A 16,772-nucleotide genomic window follows, 5' to 3' on the forward strand; every position below is an offset into this window, starting at 1 on the left:
TTTCTAAGTAATACTCTCCCTTGATAGCCAATGAGGGAGACTTTGATCTAAGGTATTGAGTATTATTTAAAGGCATTGGTAGGAAATGTCTGGGATGGCCTCCTGGCAGGTGGGGTACAGTACCCCAATTTCATATAAACAGAGAAGTACTGTTGAATAAAATTAGAAAAAAACCTCATAGTGGAGTTGCTGGTTAAACCTAGTCTAATTTTACCGAAGATGGGGAAAGGGGTGATTGCTATAGCGGCGTTAAACCCAATACATGACCCCAAATTGCTCCATTTTATACCAAGTAGTCCATCATTTGTTTGAACCGCTTTTTGCATTGCTGACAAGTGGCCCCATGTTACCCAGGAAACCTTGAGCTGCCGTGACTCTTGTAAGCATGTACTTGTAATGTAAACATTAAACTGGCTTATAGTTTTGCACATAATACAGGACTATTTGGCAGCTCTGCTGTACACCTGAGAGAACGTGTGTACTCCAGAAAAGCCATTGAGCAACAGTTTAGTGTGTCTATACGGGAAATGTCTCAGAAGAAACTACTAAGATGGGTAGATCACTTTTTATAGGGACCGTTTGAATTCTCTAGGTATATTAGCCGTTTGGCAATTCAATGTGATTTAGATTTTGAGCACAATGCTGTGAGGTCTGTGTGTGGTGTTGCTGTATTATTGTTTCCAATGCATGCAAGGAAGTGGTAGTGCACGTGGATAGTGTTATCTAGGTATAGGCCATCATCTACATCACGTGTTAGATTTTAAGGGGCAGCAGCCTCTTTCTGGCACATTTACTCAGATCTAGATATATAAAGAATGCTCTACTCAAGTTTTGACATATTGAATAATTGGCACTAAAATATGTTAATGGGGGAAAATATTGACTTCAAAGCATCGGAAAACATACAAATTAATCGAAAAACGTTGGTCAGTGTTTATGATGGTCTTCATAGAAAGATCGTGCTTTCTGTCAAATTGTGCAGAAATAGAGGGGCGGGGTAATGGTGTTGCAGGAATAACCTCCGGGAACTCTTGAAGCCAGTACATTGGGAGGCATGTGGTAGGGTTTGCTGTGAAATGTTGCCACTCCTTCTCACCTGGCATTTGGGCGGCAATTTTAGGGACAGATCGGCTCTCCCCTCCAACCCTCACCCCCCAAGCTCCCCCCACGCCCCTGCCCTGCTTTCGCGCCAAACTCCCAACCCAGTTAGTGATGCTTTAGTTCAGCAGCACCCAGTATGGACGAATGCAGTGTTGCCAGAGGGGGCTGCCCTTAAAGCACAGTAAACAAGAATGGGAAGGAGGGAATGGGGCGGGGGAAACAGCAAGCGAAGGCAGCACTAATCCGAACTCCTCTTAAAATAAATTTAAGGTAGTAATGTAAATACACTAAACTTTTGCAAGATTGAGAGTTTGGCATAAAACCCTAAGAGCCTGCTCCAGATTCTAATTGTGTGTATTGCAATCAGTGGGTGGGCTTTAGGTGAGGCAGTGCTACCTGGGGCAGAGCCCCGGCAGTCACCGAATGTTGCTCCTCACCCGGGGTGCTGCTCGGGCTCCCCCAGACCGTGCTGAACTACCGGCGCATGCCACGTTTTCCCCCCTCTGAGGGCATCATAGTCAGGCAGCACGTTCTAGGCGACTTGCACCAATTAGACACCGATTTACGGGGAAAGGAGTAATCCGACTCTTAAGTCCGGGCACCTGCATCCTCACAGATGAATGCTGGAGCTGTCCAGGTGAGTATGTATGATGTGTGCTTACAGGCAGTTGCTGTCAATGGAAGAGTGCACAAGTGAAATAAGCCCCAAGCCGTGGGTGCATTCTGTGCTTAAATCAGTCGCACGTCTACACAGCATATCCATGCTTACAATTCCAAAGATCCAAAGATAATATTAATCAATGTCGTCATACCAACTATACAAGCTAAATAAGAACGCCAATCTATGACAAAGTGTACTAAAATGTATACAATCGTCCATTGTAATATTCCTTATACAGCCATACTATATGCTCTTCTATGCCTAAACAGAATACACATCCAACCCCCTCACCCCCCCCCCCCCAGAGAATGTATCTGTATTAGACAACGCACCAAAGCCAAGGTCAGCAGAGTCTGACTCCCATTGAATAATCGGGCCCGAACATCGTCAGCTGAAAGGGAATCGTCAGAATGCGCATAACGCTCAATATTAAAAGTAGCTTTGCAATTAATGAATGAATGAATGAATAGGTGTTTGAAATCAGTCACATGTTGAATCACTAATATAGACGCATTTGTCGTGGTCATTCTTAAGTTCACACTCTGCTCTTTGAGTTTATGCCACACACTTAGCATAGTGTGTGGTTTTCCCTCTCCCCTTTTTCATAGATCTTCTTTTAACAGAATGAAGGCGATTTATATACTGAGCGTGAATTATTTACAGACAGTGCTTTATTTGCAAACTAATCTACAACAATGGCGCCCAATTTAGACACTCCCGTCCCCTGCACGCCATAAGGCTGAATGAACAGCTCACAATTATTCAATGGAACTCCTATGCATTGTTATGCTATTCCCCTCACAATAAACCACTTTCTAGCAAATGTATGTTCAAAACGTCTTTATTTTTCAAAGGTCAACCATTTGCTCTTTGCGTTATTGGTTTGTTTTGCGCTTCCTAACAGCACAGATTGAATTTGGCTGAATGTGTAATGAAAAGAGACTGGATGCCAAATGGAACTATTGGCAGTGCCTGAGCAGAAGTGGGTCAGTTGTGTGACATTTTGCTTCGAGCTAGGCTTGCGTTGTAAGCATTCCACTTGTTAGCTATATGGCTTGTGTGCTTCTGGTCATATACCTTTTGCTAGCTATGCAGCCTGGTGCAGTCATTACATGGGTGGCGGATTGTCCTAATGGAGCCTCACATCCCGGTGGGTCACTGGCACCCTGAGATGTATTCCGAACTGGGGACATGGCTCACGATGCAGTGCACGAAGAAGCCTGTAACCTATGGCAGGGTGATGATAATATATGCCTTGTGTAATAAGGGATGCTACACATCCCATTTCTTTAGCTTTAAATTCACAGTTCAGCTCCTGAAGAAGGGCAAAGCGTCCCCGAAACGTGAAGAGCAAGTGGTTGACCTCTGAAAAATAAAGAGGTTTTTGAACATTTATCTTGTGGAAAGTGGTTTATTATCAGAGGAATGATGTAAACACTTATAGGAATTAAACTGAAAAATCAACTTTGTATGTGGGTTGTGTTACCTTCCCTGCACCCAAATTGTGTTCTATTGTGTTTAGGATGTTCGTTTACATATTGGAATCTCGGTGTGCATCGTTAGATATATATTTTTCTTATTTACAAACTAAGACAGAGAGAGATTTCTTTAGAACATGCTGACTAGAGGCAAACGTCCACCTGAGACTGTGCTAAGTAGCCTAAAATACATGTTTGCAGGGTGTCATGATGCATCGTTTAGAATAGCCGGCATTTGCCCAGGCCTCATGACCCCGCCCCCTACCTCCCCGTCCCCCCCACCATGCCCAGTAATCTTTGGGCCATGCCTCCATCCTCCCATAGATTTGTCATCCCACGTAAAGCACTTACGTTAACACTATATGCTATCTGCAGCAACACATTAACCATGTGTATATGTGAAATGTTAGAAGACACTACTGTAAATATAAATCAGCCATGTGTAACAACTCCCTTGATAGATTGAAATTACACTGATAAAGCCCATATGGTTGGCTCAAAGACTTGCAAGATTTTTTATTAAGTGTTGTGCAGTAGTGGAGTGGGAGGCAGGGAGGAGTAGTGATGTATATTGAAAATGAAAATGCTATATCTAGTAAGGAAATGTGTGTTTGTTTAGGGAAATAGTGATTTTGTTTGTTTTAATTTGTTTGTAAGTATAATTACTGTAATGCAAGCTGATGGGTATACCAGAGCCAGCACGCACAGCATGGATGGGGAAATGCCTTCCAGTCATGAGAACAGAACCTCAGATCAGAGACCGCTATAAAGAACACACTGGAAGTGAGCACACAGAGCGAGAGAGCATCCCCTGGGGGAAGCTCTGCATTGGAGTGGGGAGAGAGCGAGGAAAACAGAAAGGCAAAACATGGACAGGTAGAGAGGTCTCCATGATATAGACAGTGCTGCCTGAGGCTGGAGAAGTGGTGATGGCAGGCCTTCAAGACCGAAAGGAGGCTAGGTGCTTTTACAATGACCAGTGCCCCCTCTGCAAGTCTTTACTCTTCACCTGAAGGCACACTGCAAAAGGCTAGGGGCATCATGTCCAGCAGCTGCCTCATACTGATGGCTCCGCACAGGCTGTGGAAGCCGAGGCAGATGCTGAACATGGAAGAGGCTGTGAGCAAAGGGGCAAAGCTTTGCAGCGTCAAAAGCTTGCCCAGGGTTCCCAGCTCACGGAACTGCTCCGGTTGATAGGGTGGTGGGATGCAGCAGCAGACAAAGATTGCGAAAGGAAAGAGGACACTGTGACTAGGTGGATATGGGCAGAAGGAAACATGCGGTTTTGGTGGAGTGAAAGGTGGAGAGATTGTCCTACTTTCCACAGCAGTCAAGATCACTTGATAAACAACGGTGGGAAACCCAAATCCCGCCGTCAGATTTGAAATTGTTCCTGTTTTTGTTACTAAGCCTCAAACAAACAGACTAGACTCTCAATATACAGTGGTGGGGACACTAGAATAAGAAAGGGACTCAAGAGGTTTTCTCTTTCACATCATGTGTTGTGGTACTTTGGCAGAACATTCCGGGTCCTAATATCTATGTTGCAATACTTTTTCATCCAGTAGCACCAGTGTGCTACTAGAAGCCAAATCTCGAAAGTAAATTCTATATCCTCCTGTAGGTATCGTAAAGACACAAGAAGCTCATCCCTCTGAAGAGTTGGGGCGTTGCAGAGAACATGTTAGTCCTCTAATTTTGCAGGATTCCCCGCTGTCATTTGATATAATAAATGGATACACTGGTCAGCATTCCTATGGTAAAAGGACGTCCATGTAGAATAACACCTTACTATGGAAATTTGCTTTCTATGTTACTTATGCGCAATCAATGATTTTAGGATACACACAAGGTTAGTGAGGAATTGCCCAAGAAGTAAAAATATAAAAACCAGCAATGTACAATTTTTCTACAAATGTTTCCACATCATTAAATAATGGGGATTACCCTGATTGCGACCATCTCTTATGTAAAAGAGCAAATAAAGCACAGCTTGACCGAGTGGGGAAGGTTAGATTTGAACCTTGCTGTTGAGGTTCCATAGTCCACCGGTTATTCACTAGACCACCGCTCTTGGTATCCAGTGGCCCTCGGCATATACTTACTGCACATTGGTTCATTGTTTTGAGTTGCAATAAGAACAATACGTTGGGTCCCCCGACCGGAGCTATGGACTGTTTGTTGAGTCCACTTTTAGATCAGGGGCCAGCAACTTCTGGTTTACCAGATGTTTTAAAATACTCCCATGATCCCTTACCATTGACTATACTGGCTTGGGATGATGGATACTGTGGGCCAAAATATCTAAAGAGCCAAATGTTATTATCTAGATTTGAGATGGTCAATACAATATACACCCATGGAATGACTATTTAAGAAACGTGTTTTCATCTTCTTTTGTTGATATTTATAATTGTATCTAAATTGGAAAACTCATGTAATGAGGATACAAAAGCAGTCCCTTTAAAGATGATCAGTGCATGTACTGTAAACACGAATAACATTTCTTTGGGAAGTTTGCAGTATTGAGGGGAAGATTTTTGTCTCATTCTCACGTCGTCCGTTAACTTGATATTGACGTTGAGTTCACATGTTTGAATACAGATTTGCAGCAGCATATTAATTGCATCGCTAACCTGTTACATCTGTGTTGCTGGTTTCACATTAAAGTTCCCTACCAAGTTTGGGGTGTCCTTTCAGAACCAATTGTTCAATAAAGGCATGTTTCCCAGCCATGCAAATGTTGGCTTGTTACAGAGAAGTAGTGGATCTAAAAGCTTCCCACTGCCATCCTCCTAGCATGGCATAAAAAGGCCCTCTATTATGCAAAGTGGAATCCTTAGTGTTTGCAACATGCCAAGACTCAAATCAGGAGGGCTTCGACTAGGTGAGTTTGGAAGAAAAGCATCCGGCCATTTTCATGAAATATATGCGACTGTTAGTCAGGCTAGTTGTGCCTAACTTGACCAATGCCTCTTAAACTGTTACAAGACACATCGTCTGCATGTTTCTCATTTAAGGGAGCTCAGGATTTCAAAATGCTAATTGCATGGAATTGGTTTTGCGGTCAAGTTCACTGTCAGATCCACACACCTTCATATCCTCTCTCATGGAAAGCATAGGATAAGGGGGAGGCCTATGCATAGGGTGTGAGCATGGTGGGTGAGTTGACCCCCCTTCATACTTACCCTCGATAGACTAAAGATCCCTCCTTTTCTTCTTTTGTTGTGAGCATGTGATAATCTTGCATTGTCTACCTCAACACGTTTATACAAATAACACAACCAGATTGCGTAATTTGACATTCCAGAAGTAGGGCAATTGGTGCACCCATTGCTTCCTTCAGCTGCCATGTGCTGGACAGGTTTCTAGTGTTGGGAGATAAGGAGGCATTCATAATTTCCCCACCAGCACTGTCTGCACGTATGTTCCTGGAGAGATGTGGACATCAAGATGTACTGCAAATGTAGAAGCATATAAATAACGTGAAGTTTTTTGTACAGCACGCCAAGGTCGCCTAAACCTGTCTATTTATACCCCTGCTCTATGATTCCGCTGGTTTAATTTTAGATGATCTGGAATACCTGCACATAATCCAATCCGTTCCTAATGAATCTATTTTCAATCATAGAAAGGTTCGTGTGCTAAAAAAGGTTCTGCGCATGAGATGTGTTTTGTATGACATATGATTCGGAAAAGTGCCTTATGTTGTCCTCCCTGTCCGTACGTTCCCTTGCCCTGCGGTCTTCTGTCTTTGAATATTGCTGATCCTTTAGAAACGCTGTACAGTTCGATTGTCTTTTCTATAATGGAGACTGGGAACGTGTCCTGCCAATCCCTGTCAGTTAGGCGTGGCAAGGAAATATCAGTGGATGTATCATGTATCATTTCAGAGTCTGGTGCGAAATCTGGCTCTGCCAATTATAACAGGAGGATTGTTAATGTAAGAAACCTCCCATGGTGAAGCTGCCTTAGCTAGCGCTCCCAATGCGGGGATCCCTCTGCTCTCTTTGGAGTGAGCTATTGTCATTATGCTTTAGAAATTCTTTGACTTGGATGATTGATTTACTGCTTTTGCTGTAGTGTGACTATTGGTGGAACCCTCAGTGTTGAGGGAGCTAGCTTGTTAACTATTCTGCCGAATGTTAAGCCACAAAAACCTCAACTATCCACACATGTCTATTAGGTGCTAGATAAAGATATTATGGAAACCTTTTTTGAGTAAATACATTAAATGCCTTTTGATTTGAAATTGCTCCCACGTCGGTTATTTGTTTTGGATATCTAAAGTTTGCATGTTTGAAACCTTGTTTAAACACTGCAGGATTTTAGACCTGGTGCATTGCAGACCCAGGAGGCTACCAACCGACCACAACGGGTGTGACTTTTTGGAAAGTGCCCACAATCAGTAAAGAGAAATCCTATTTCCAACATTATCATCCTATTTTGCTTCTGGTTTGTCATGATGCATGTCGGCCACTCTGCGTTCTCACTGTGGCTAGCTCTGACCATTTTGCCTATAGTGGTGGAACGTTCAGGTTGATGAGGACTGGTTGTCAAACTGGAGCAATGCATTTCAAATGGTTGTCATGTTAAATGTGCTGCAAATGTTTTGAAGGCTGGTGAATGTTTTTAATTTGCTTGGTTGTGTAACTTGACTACATTTCGAATAGTTTGCAGAGATATCGGAAAAAAGATTGCCATCTAATCACAGGACATCTTTCTCGATGCATTTACCGTACCCCCACAGATGTCAAATGAAAAGAACTCGAAGACCAGACTTATTCACGTGTGAACTCTTTAACAACAACTGAAACCCTACTATTTTCTTTAAAAAACCTATTCCTTCTCTTTTACGCCTGGATTACAGGTGTAATAACTACATCAGCAGACTTGCGACACGCCAGTCCATTTCTGATGAGCCGCACTTTTGTTTTATAAAGTGCTGTACCTTGAAAGGAACAGCAATTGTAAGTGTACGGCATACACCTGGGGGTTCTTTTCAATTGGAGCAGACCGGTTTTACTTCCCATCTGAATGTCCTGCCAGCTATTATTGGAGTCTTCACAATTATGTAGCAAGGTATGTTCCTAAAGTTTTGACAAGTGTCTGATTTTATTATCAAGCACATTAAAAACACAAAACAGGGTCTGGGAGCTAACGAGGCATTCTCATGGGTGTTGCAGCCCTGGTGCCTGGGCAAATTCACGTGCAAGGACCTAAGGAATAAATGGCAAGCACTTACTGTAGATGTTGTTTGGCTCTGTGGTCCCAGTCACGTTGCCTTCCTTGTCAATCCTCAGATACCATTGTGTTCTACAGAACAGTTTCCTCTTGCGCACATCCCCTCCCTCCAGGTGGGTATAGCTCCTGGTGTGTCGCTCTGGGCTGGAGCAGTTCACGTTTGCGGCCATTTGCTCCGGAGTCATGTCATTGCAAGCCAAGGTGAGGGTGCCCACCAGCAGGGTAATGTGAAGGCACGGTCTGTAGAGCAGCGTTGGCAGGATCCAAGCTAGCACCCATCTGCGCATTATAGTGCAGTGCTCGGGCTACTCCTGAACCACATAATGAAACTCAGATCCCGAATGGAGAGAGCTCCGTGCCCTGCTTGCCTTCACTCTGCGCCGGACAGGGGCACTCGGCGGGGCTGCGTCCTCGTTATTCCGGCTGGCAAGGCAGGAGAGACTCCCAGCCACGTTTTCATGGACACTCGCTCTTAGAAGACCAGGTTATAAAACTCGCGATAGTGCTGGCCGTCTGTACTGCTGGAATCCACTCCGGGCGCTGCGGGTGGCAGAGCTGCAAGAGAAGAGGCATGAGTGCGTGCGACCCAAACACAGCGCCAATCTCCGCGTGACACAATGCGCCTCAAGTGCACACAACGGCCATATCACTCGGGTCCGTGCAACGAGCAAGCGAACGCACCTTAACGTTACTCCTGCTTCCTTGCCTCTATGGGTGCCTGTAGATTGCCCCTGGAATCCGCTCATTTGTTTGTGGCGCAGCCAGCTGCCGCCAACACTTTCAGCATTGGAATGCAAGTTGCGCATGCACTTTAACTGTGTCCAAAGAGATCTGTTAACACCTTGATCCGTTCCTAGCCGTCCCCAAACTTTCCCAACGCGAGTTTTAATAGTACGCACACTTACTTGCTCTCGGCGATAACAGCTGCACGTACGAGTCTTCCATGTCTGCACTGTGCCTTTTGCAACACGAGATGATGCCGCTCCGGCGGCAAACTGTTTCGTCTCACGAAGATTCCAGCGGAATCATAATTGTTTCCATAAATCAACACGCAAAGAAGGGGGTTCTCTCTCCCCTCTCTCTCTCTCGCTCCACCTCCCCCCCCCTCTCTCTCTCTCTCTCCCGCCGCAGAGCGTGTGTCCGTCGGACCAGTGCGTGTTCAGGCAGTTGTTGTTCAGTGCTGTATTAGTTGTAAGCAGCCACACCGCAGCAGAGTGCGCAAGACTGCACTTTCCGTCCACTCCCGGAGCAGCGTGCGTGCGTTAGGCTGGGCATCATTGCAGCTGCCTGGCCACTGATGGTTTAGGTCTGCGTCACTGCTCTAATGAGCGGCCCTGTATTCTCTCCCATCAGACCCAGGGCTGTCTCACCTCTCCCTACGCCCACCCGCCCCCCACAGGTCCCGAGAGCTACCGCACAGCTCGTGAGACTCTCCACCTCATGGCAGCCTAGCTAAATTCAGAGAGGGCAGTCAACTGGACTTCACCAGTTGCTGGTCTGGGCTGCTGCTAGTTTAGGGGCTTCGTCACAGCACAAAATCCAAGGGCCTGATTCACACACATGTTTGAACATGAAAAAGTCCCATTGAAATTTTTTTTGTAAATCAGGCCCCATGTGCTCAGGAAAGGCTCAATTGAAAACCTTAGGGCCGCGGCTCTAGGTCACATCAATGACTCTAGTGATTTTAAAATTGGTGAGTGGGAAAGTGTCCTTTTAGCTTCTTGCCCACCCTCCCTTGAAACTTTCAGGAAATTGTATTTATTGTACTTTATACAACACTTTACCTGAAGAGAGGGAGTGGATATAATAGTTTATATAGCGCCTATACACAATGTGTTTCAAAGTGCTTCAAGGGAGGGAACAATGGAAAATACAATGACATTCTTACAGGCTAGGAGCAGTAAGGATGTGACATTAAACATACTCGGCCTGACAACATTTCAGTTAGTGCAAGAGCTAAGACATACATAAGGAAGGGAGGGCGAGAGTGGGAAGGAAATGGAAACACAGTCGACTACTGTACTGGACTGATGACATTGCTTGTAGAGCCGGAGAAAAACAAAAGGTGAGGGATAGGGGTGCAGAAAGGGAGGGGAGGAACAAAACAAGCGACTATCGTGCTAGGCATGAAAACATTTCTGATAGTGCCTGGGGGGGGGAGACAGACGAGGTTGCTATCATACTAGGTCCAGGGACAATTCTGATAGAGTAAGTGCATAGACGAAAGTAAGGGGATGAGAGAGGAAAAGGGAGAAAGGGAGAAGAGGAGAGAACAGAGTAAGCATTCAAAACGAGTGGAGAAGCAAGAGGGGAGAGCAAATACAATTGCAGAAGTCAGTAGTAACACATAATTTTGCAAGCCAGGATACAAGATGAAGATGGGAACAGCATGATTCAGGGCCACCATGAGTACAAGATGCAAAGGAAGTCCAACATGAGAGTTGAGAAAAGGCAATGCACTGTGAATCAATGAAGTCCATAAAAGTCAAATCCAGCATTGGCCACAAGACAGTGATGGTGAAACCAGAATGTATCAGGACAGGCTCCTGCAGAAGTAGGCTGGAGGGGAGTTAGGGGGGGAGAGCAGGGGAGAAGAATCAAGCAAAACAGGCAACACCTGTGTGCAAGAAGGGTGGTGGTCACAAGGGAACATCACGGGGGGACCAAAAGGGGTGAGGATGGCCTGTGGGAACAGAGGGGGTAAACACATGTTGGTGCATGCTTACCTGCTGTCTGAGCAGGGGGTCGGGCCCTAGGTCCTCCTCGTCCAAACAGGTCCAAGCAGGAATTGCCCTTTTCTTCATCAGCCCTTCGCTTCGGATGCCCGGATGAGACTAGCGCGACAAGAGTGAACACAGGCAGGAGTGGAAGAGAGTAGATGAGACTTAAGGATGTGTAAGGTAGAAAGAGCGGGGGCTGAGTTTAGCCACAGGAGAAGGGCATTCCGAAGTGTTAACTCTAGTAAGAAGAAAGAGCAGACATGTGATTGGGTACAGAGAAAACAGGAACAGTTATCATGATGGGTCGAAGAAGGTGCGAGGGAGATTAAAGTGCGGCAAGAGATGATAGGTGGATGATTAGGCGTAATACGAAGATGGTGAAATCGGAGCTGAAGAAGAAAGGCAAGCAAATTATGGATCACAGGGGAAGGAAAGCGCAGTGCAAGATGGAAAACTTAAGCTAAAAATCAACTTAAAGGATGAGAGCATAAGCAAGGAGCCCAAGCAAGAGAGAAGAGAGCAGGCAAGGCGAGAACATATTGGAATAAGGGTCTGATTGGCTTGAAAAGTGAAATCCAGTTTCGGGTATAGGTCGCACATTCAAGGAGTTTGGAAAGAAAAGGAAGAGAAGTAGGCCTCTGTAGCGATAGGTCAAGATCATGTTTTTTTTATTGTTGGGGCGATTGGAAGCATGCTTAAACGAGAGAGGTTGACTACCATATGAAAAAAAAAATTAAAGAGATGAGGTAAGGAAGAAGGTGTGAAATACCAAGTGAATCAGTGCTGATAAAGAAGGCGTGGAATACTAAGTGAATAAGTACTGGTGAAGAAAATGTATCGTGGGCCCCCCAAGGCAAATAACGACTGGAACACCAAAGCAATCCAAAAAGGAGTGTACACCAAGCAGAAACTAACCCGATTTATTTAGGTCCAGAACACAGCAGGGAAAGCACAGTTAACATATCATGGTGGAACTGAACTGAATGAAGAGAGCTGTCAACAGCGCCCACAGCGGGCAAACCTTTTATATACAAACACCATTTGCATAAACACAATTGAACATTTTTTTGATACCTCACAAAAGCTGATTGGTGGGACAATGCCAGTCCCCTATATCTAGGGTGGCAAGATTTAAAAAGTCAAAAACCGGGACAGGGCAACTAACATAAAAGTAGGACTAACTCTTGAAAATGGCTTCCAAGGCACTAAACTTTGCTAGCGTCTGGAGGAGTAGGATTTAAGTGTTACTGTTCAAAGAAAAACATTTTATAATGAATGTATCACAAACTAACACTATCTTAAGTTGTAAAATGCAGCATTTCTTATGTGTGAGATTGTGCATTCCTGCCTGCCAGCTATGAACACCTACTACAAAAAACCCGGGACCACTGCAGTTTCCAAGGGGCACATAAACTTGAGAAAGGGGGACAGAGCACCAAATACTGGAACAGTCCAGGCAAAACCGGGACGTCTGGTCACCCTACCTATATCCAAGCATACATGGAATAATTGTAATTGGTTCCTACCATCCTGGCCCACATCATCTCAAAACCACCCATTATGACTTCACAAACTTTCCCACACTGCCCCGCAATTATGTTTTAATACGTTACTTGATAGTGCTGACCACTGGAACTTTATTCATCTGCCATTGGTCAGGTCCCATCGAGCACACAAGACAACCTCAGTTTGGCAAAGGGGAGACATTCACACGGCATACAACCAATGAAGTGCCCCACGGACATCCGAAAGGAATGTGAGAGGTCAGAAATGTGAGGCGAAGACATGTTAGAGGGCGTTTCAAACAATGGCATTTTATTAAACTAAAATTAGAAATCCAACACCTATCTTGGCCTACTCTAACTGGGATTTCCAGTCTAAACAAACTAAGGAAAAATACTCTAACATAACATTTCTGACCATCACACTTATACAATAACATAAACAAGAAAGTATATGGTAATTTGTAAATTAAACACTTGTATGTGTAACACCTTTTGAATTGGATGGTTTTAACCTGAATTAATTCCCCTTCCCCAGGGTTTAAGTCAAAGTCTGGTTCAAAACAAGGCAATAAGGAAATCCAAGGTTGAAACGGAGTTCCACCACAGTCCTGGTAAAGCCTATTTGGAGTGAATGAAACTTCCAATACTTCAGTCTAACCCAGAGAAGATTCTTATCCTGTAGGAGATATAGTTCAAGAAGTTCTTTAAATAAAAATGTATTGCTCCTCTTGCAGTGCCATGCGACCAAATAAATTCTGGACTGAGAAAGTATCACAGTGCTTCCTCCTTGGCAACATGAAGCATTCCAGCTTCCTCAGAAAATGCCACAGTGCTCCCGCCTTGGCACCAAAACACCACAGCTTCCTCAGAAATTGTCACAGTGCTTCCTCCTTGACACCATGAAACACAAGGTTTGCTTCACAGCGCTTTCCTCTTGGCACAATGGAACATAAGGTTATTCTCACAGTCCTTTTCTCTTGGCACTATGAAATATCACAGCTCCAACCTCTCCTCTCACACTACCCTTCTCTTTGCACTATGAAACATAAAGCTCTTTTCGCAATGCTCTTCTCCTGGCACCATTAAATACAACAGCTTCAACTTCCACCGGGGTGACTCACTCCCAGTCTTCCACCTTTGCTTCAGTCTGGTCCACTCTCCTGCCAGACCTATATAATTCAAATGTATATGACACAATCTTCTGCGTTTAAACTCAGCAACTTCTTCCTCTTTAAACAGCTCTTAACATTTTTGTACAACGTTATAATGAAGACCTGCATTTCACCAATGACCTTTTTAGCTCTGCTGGACAAGTAATGTCTTTGCATCCTTTTTAAAACCACCTTCCTTCTAGGGCTACTCTTAAAACAGTGAAAAAATAGTCCATAGGCGCCCCCCTTAGAGAACGAACACAGCCAAACATTCTTGTCTTTTGTTCAGCCACCAACCAAGTATCTTCCAATTCACCCTCTATTGCCTTTGACAGTTTAAGTTCCTGACCTTTAGCTGGATCTCCCACACCATAGTCATTCATGTACAAGTTCTACCTTCAAAGATGTTATATCAGCCCCTTTACCTCTGGTAGTAATGGTTATTCCCAATGGAACTGTTATTTCTGTCTCTTTTGGCTGAGGGCAATACTTGTTCATCTCTTGACTTAAGGTACTGCTTGTTCGTTCTTTCCAGTTCAATTTTATAGAGGTTTAATACTTGGATAACAAGATACAATGTTGTCAGGTCTTTACCAAGGAATTGTATTTGTTTTAGAATCACTTTTAACACTCTTAACTTTGTTAAAGCTGTTTTGAAAACATATTAGCTTTAAACATGTTCCACAGCGTATACGCTTCTACCCAAGTGCTCCATTTGTTGCACTCGATTGTCTGACAGGCTCCGGTCAGCTTTATTCAATTTCACTCCTTCGCAAGTGAAAAGCAACTGTGTACAGTTGCCCACCTGCACTTGTCTAAAGGTTCGAGAACACGCAGCAACATTCACCTGCTCTTTGGCTTCTGTCACAGGCTGCAGGGCTTCTACCACAGGTGTTTTCTTGACCTGGCATGCTCCTCTTTGCAAGCTGCCTTCGGTTCCACCCCACAGGCACAGCGTTTGGCTCACCACGATCCCCTGGAGCGTCCAGGCACAGTCTGTGTCATGATCTGTCATGATGCCTGCCCCCGGGGACCCAGACCAGGTCCAGCAACCCCGGAAGCAGGCATCAAGTTAAAGAAAAGGTTAGAACAAGAGCAATACCTTTGATCCTTACCTGAATTCCCAATCCATCACGCCTTCGAGCTGGAAGAAAGAAGTTATTTTATGCGCGTTGCCTCGCCTGCTGCAGCACCGCGCTGAACTCACCGGCCTTCGCAGCATCTTCACATTCCACCGCATCCTCCTGCATGTTCCCGCCGCATTCTGGCACCTAAGGAGTAGACAAGAACAGCAAGGTGAGCCAAGGGAATACACAGAGTAATATTAGTAACCCCCCCATAGACTTACCTGATATTACCACCGGGGGTACTATTCCTCTTCACAGGTCGGCGCAGCTTCCACTGCATCTTCGCCGAACCCCAGCCCCTAAGGGGAAACAAAAGGACAGCAAGGTGAAACAAAGGGACTATCAAGGGGAACCCTCCTCACCACATTAGACTTACCTGATTTTACCATTGGAGGTATTATCCCCCGAGACTTCATGCTTTCTCTCAGTGCCTGAATAAGGGAGAAAGCAACAGGTTACATATTGATATTATTGATCAAACTGTGTTGGAAATACAAATCCTTACCAGAATATTACCGGTTGCCACGAGGAACTCTTCACTAGGGTCAAGCTGCAATCTGCAAGGAATCGGACAAGACTGAAAGTCAGGCATTTGCACTCTTACGAACTACATACTTTTCGGAGTCAATATTGTTCTGGAACTCACCAATTCCTTTGAGCCAGTGAAGCAACTGGTTATCAACGCGCCCCTGCGCTCAATGCAGGATGGAGAGCTCATCTTTTCAAACCATCAGGTGAGACTATAAGAGGGGACATCAAAGGTGATCCGTGGGGAGAACAGCGGGGGTGGGGGGATTTACACTCAACTCCACGGGTGATTAATTCCCTTTCTCCATTTGCAGAAGAATATTCCTACGGGCCAAGCAAACAAAGCTAGGTGGGCCAGTCCTGTCCAGTCCGTCATCTCGGCCCTACGCGTCACATTGGTGGAGACTGCAGCTGTCCAGTTCAGATCGACGCCTCTGTGGGAGCCAGGTGAGCGCAACATGATCCCAGTCAGTGAGCATAGTCCTCATTCAGGCTAGGCAGGGAACATTAAATCAATCCGCAGTTCAAAGGTGGGTGTTAGCCTGGCACATATGGCATTTACACCATTCACAGCATTCCCTCCCATGATGTTCAAAAGTAATTTCATACACTTAACATGGCCACCACAAAACCCATTTACAAGTAGAAGCACTGTTCTATTCATATTTGCAGAGGAGCTACTTATGCCCCGCCTCTGCTGGAATGCACGCTTCACGTCTGCTCCGCTGACAGAGGGGTAATGCTACCAGTGTTTCTCCTCACAGAACCTGTCAAAGAAAGAAAGGAGAAATTAGAGACATTAGTGTACGAATAGTTACAGAGTACCATAGTTTCATAGAATAGACTTAACCTGACGGAAGTTATTCTCCAATGCGGTTTTCTTCGGTAAGAACATTTATTCACTCGTAGTCGCATCATCTTCCGTCAGAAGTTTCACTCACAGCCACAGCATGTTCAGTCAGAAGTTTCTTCCGCAGCCACCACATCTTCCGAAGGTTTTTTTTTCCTCAGGTTTCTGAAAACCTGCAGATAACACAAGAGGTATTTAAGTTAAAAAACGAACTTAACAGTTTAACATAGAAGACGTTTTATAAGCGTTTACGTACCTGAAAGTTCTTCAAGTTTTCACCTCACAGTTGTACCGCGCTTCACCTTGAAGGCTGCAGTTACTCCGTATTGGCGAACGTACGTTTTTAAAGACGTTTTCTCATCCTGAGTAACTCCGTAGCCATCCGCAGCCCTAATTCTTTCCCGAAT

The 16,772-nt window shown here is 44.8% G+C and overlaps 2 protein-coding genes across 11 annotated transcripts in view; one reads left to right on the forward strand and one right to left on the reverse strand.

Annotated features, from left to right (window-relative positions):
* FGF7 (fibroblast growth factor 7) overlaps positions 1–9,803 on the reverse strand; it is a 162,112-nt gene extending 152,309 nt beyond the window's left edge. The window contains exons 1-2 of one of the 2 annotated variants that reach the window (XM_069624766.1): positions 9,390–9,803; positions 8,486–9,039 (exon numbers count right to left, since the gene is read on the reverse strand). In XM_069624766.1, the coding sequence (XP_069480867.1) occupies positions 8,486–8,771 (286 nt within the window). In that variant the 5' untranslated portion in view covers positions 8,772–9,039; positions 9,390–9,803. Of the gene's footprint in view, positions 1–8,485 lie in introns of both variants that reach the window. The other variant, XM_069624765.1, reaches the window with a different exon arrangement.
* The window catches only part of FAM227B (family with sequence similarity 227 member B), a 1,598,354-nt gene that overhangs the window by 872,141 nt on the left and 709,441 nt on the right, over positions 1–16,772 (forward strand). The gene's annotated exons all lie outside the window — the stretch shown is intronic.

This window comes from Ambystoma mexicanum, chromosome 11 (genome assembly GCF_040938575.1).
Source record: "Ambystoma mexicanum isolate Mex_15411 chromosome 11, UKY_AmexF1_1, whole genome shotgun sequence".
Classification (NCBI taxonomy): Eukaryota; Metazoa; Chordata; class Amphibia; order Caudata; family Ambystomatidae; genus Ambystoma; species Ambystoma mexicanum.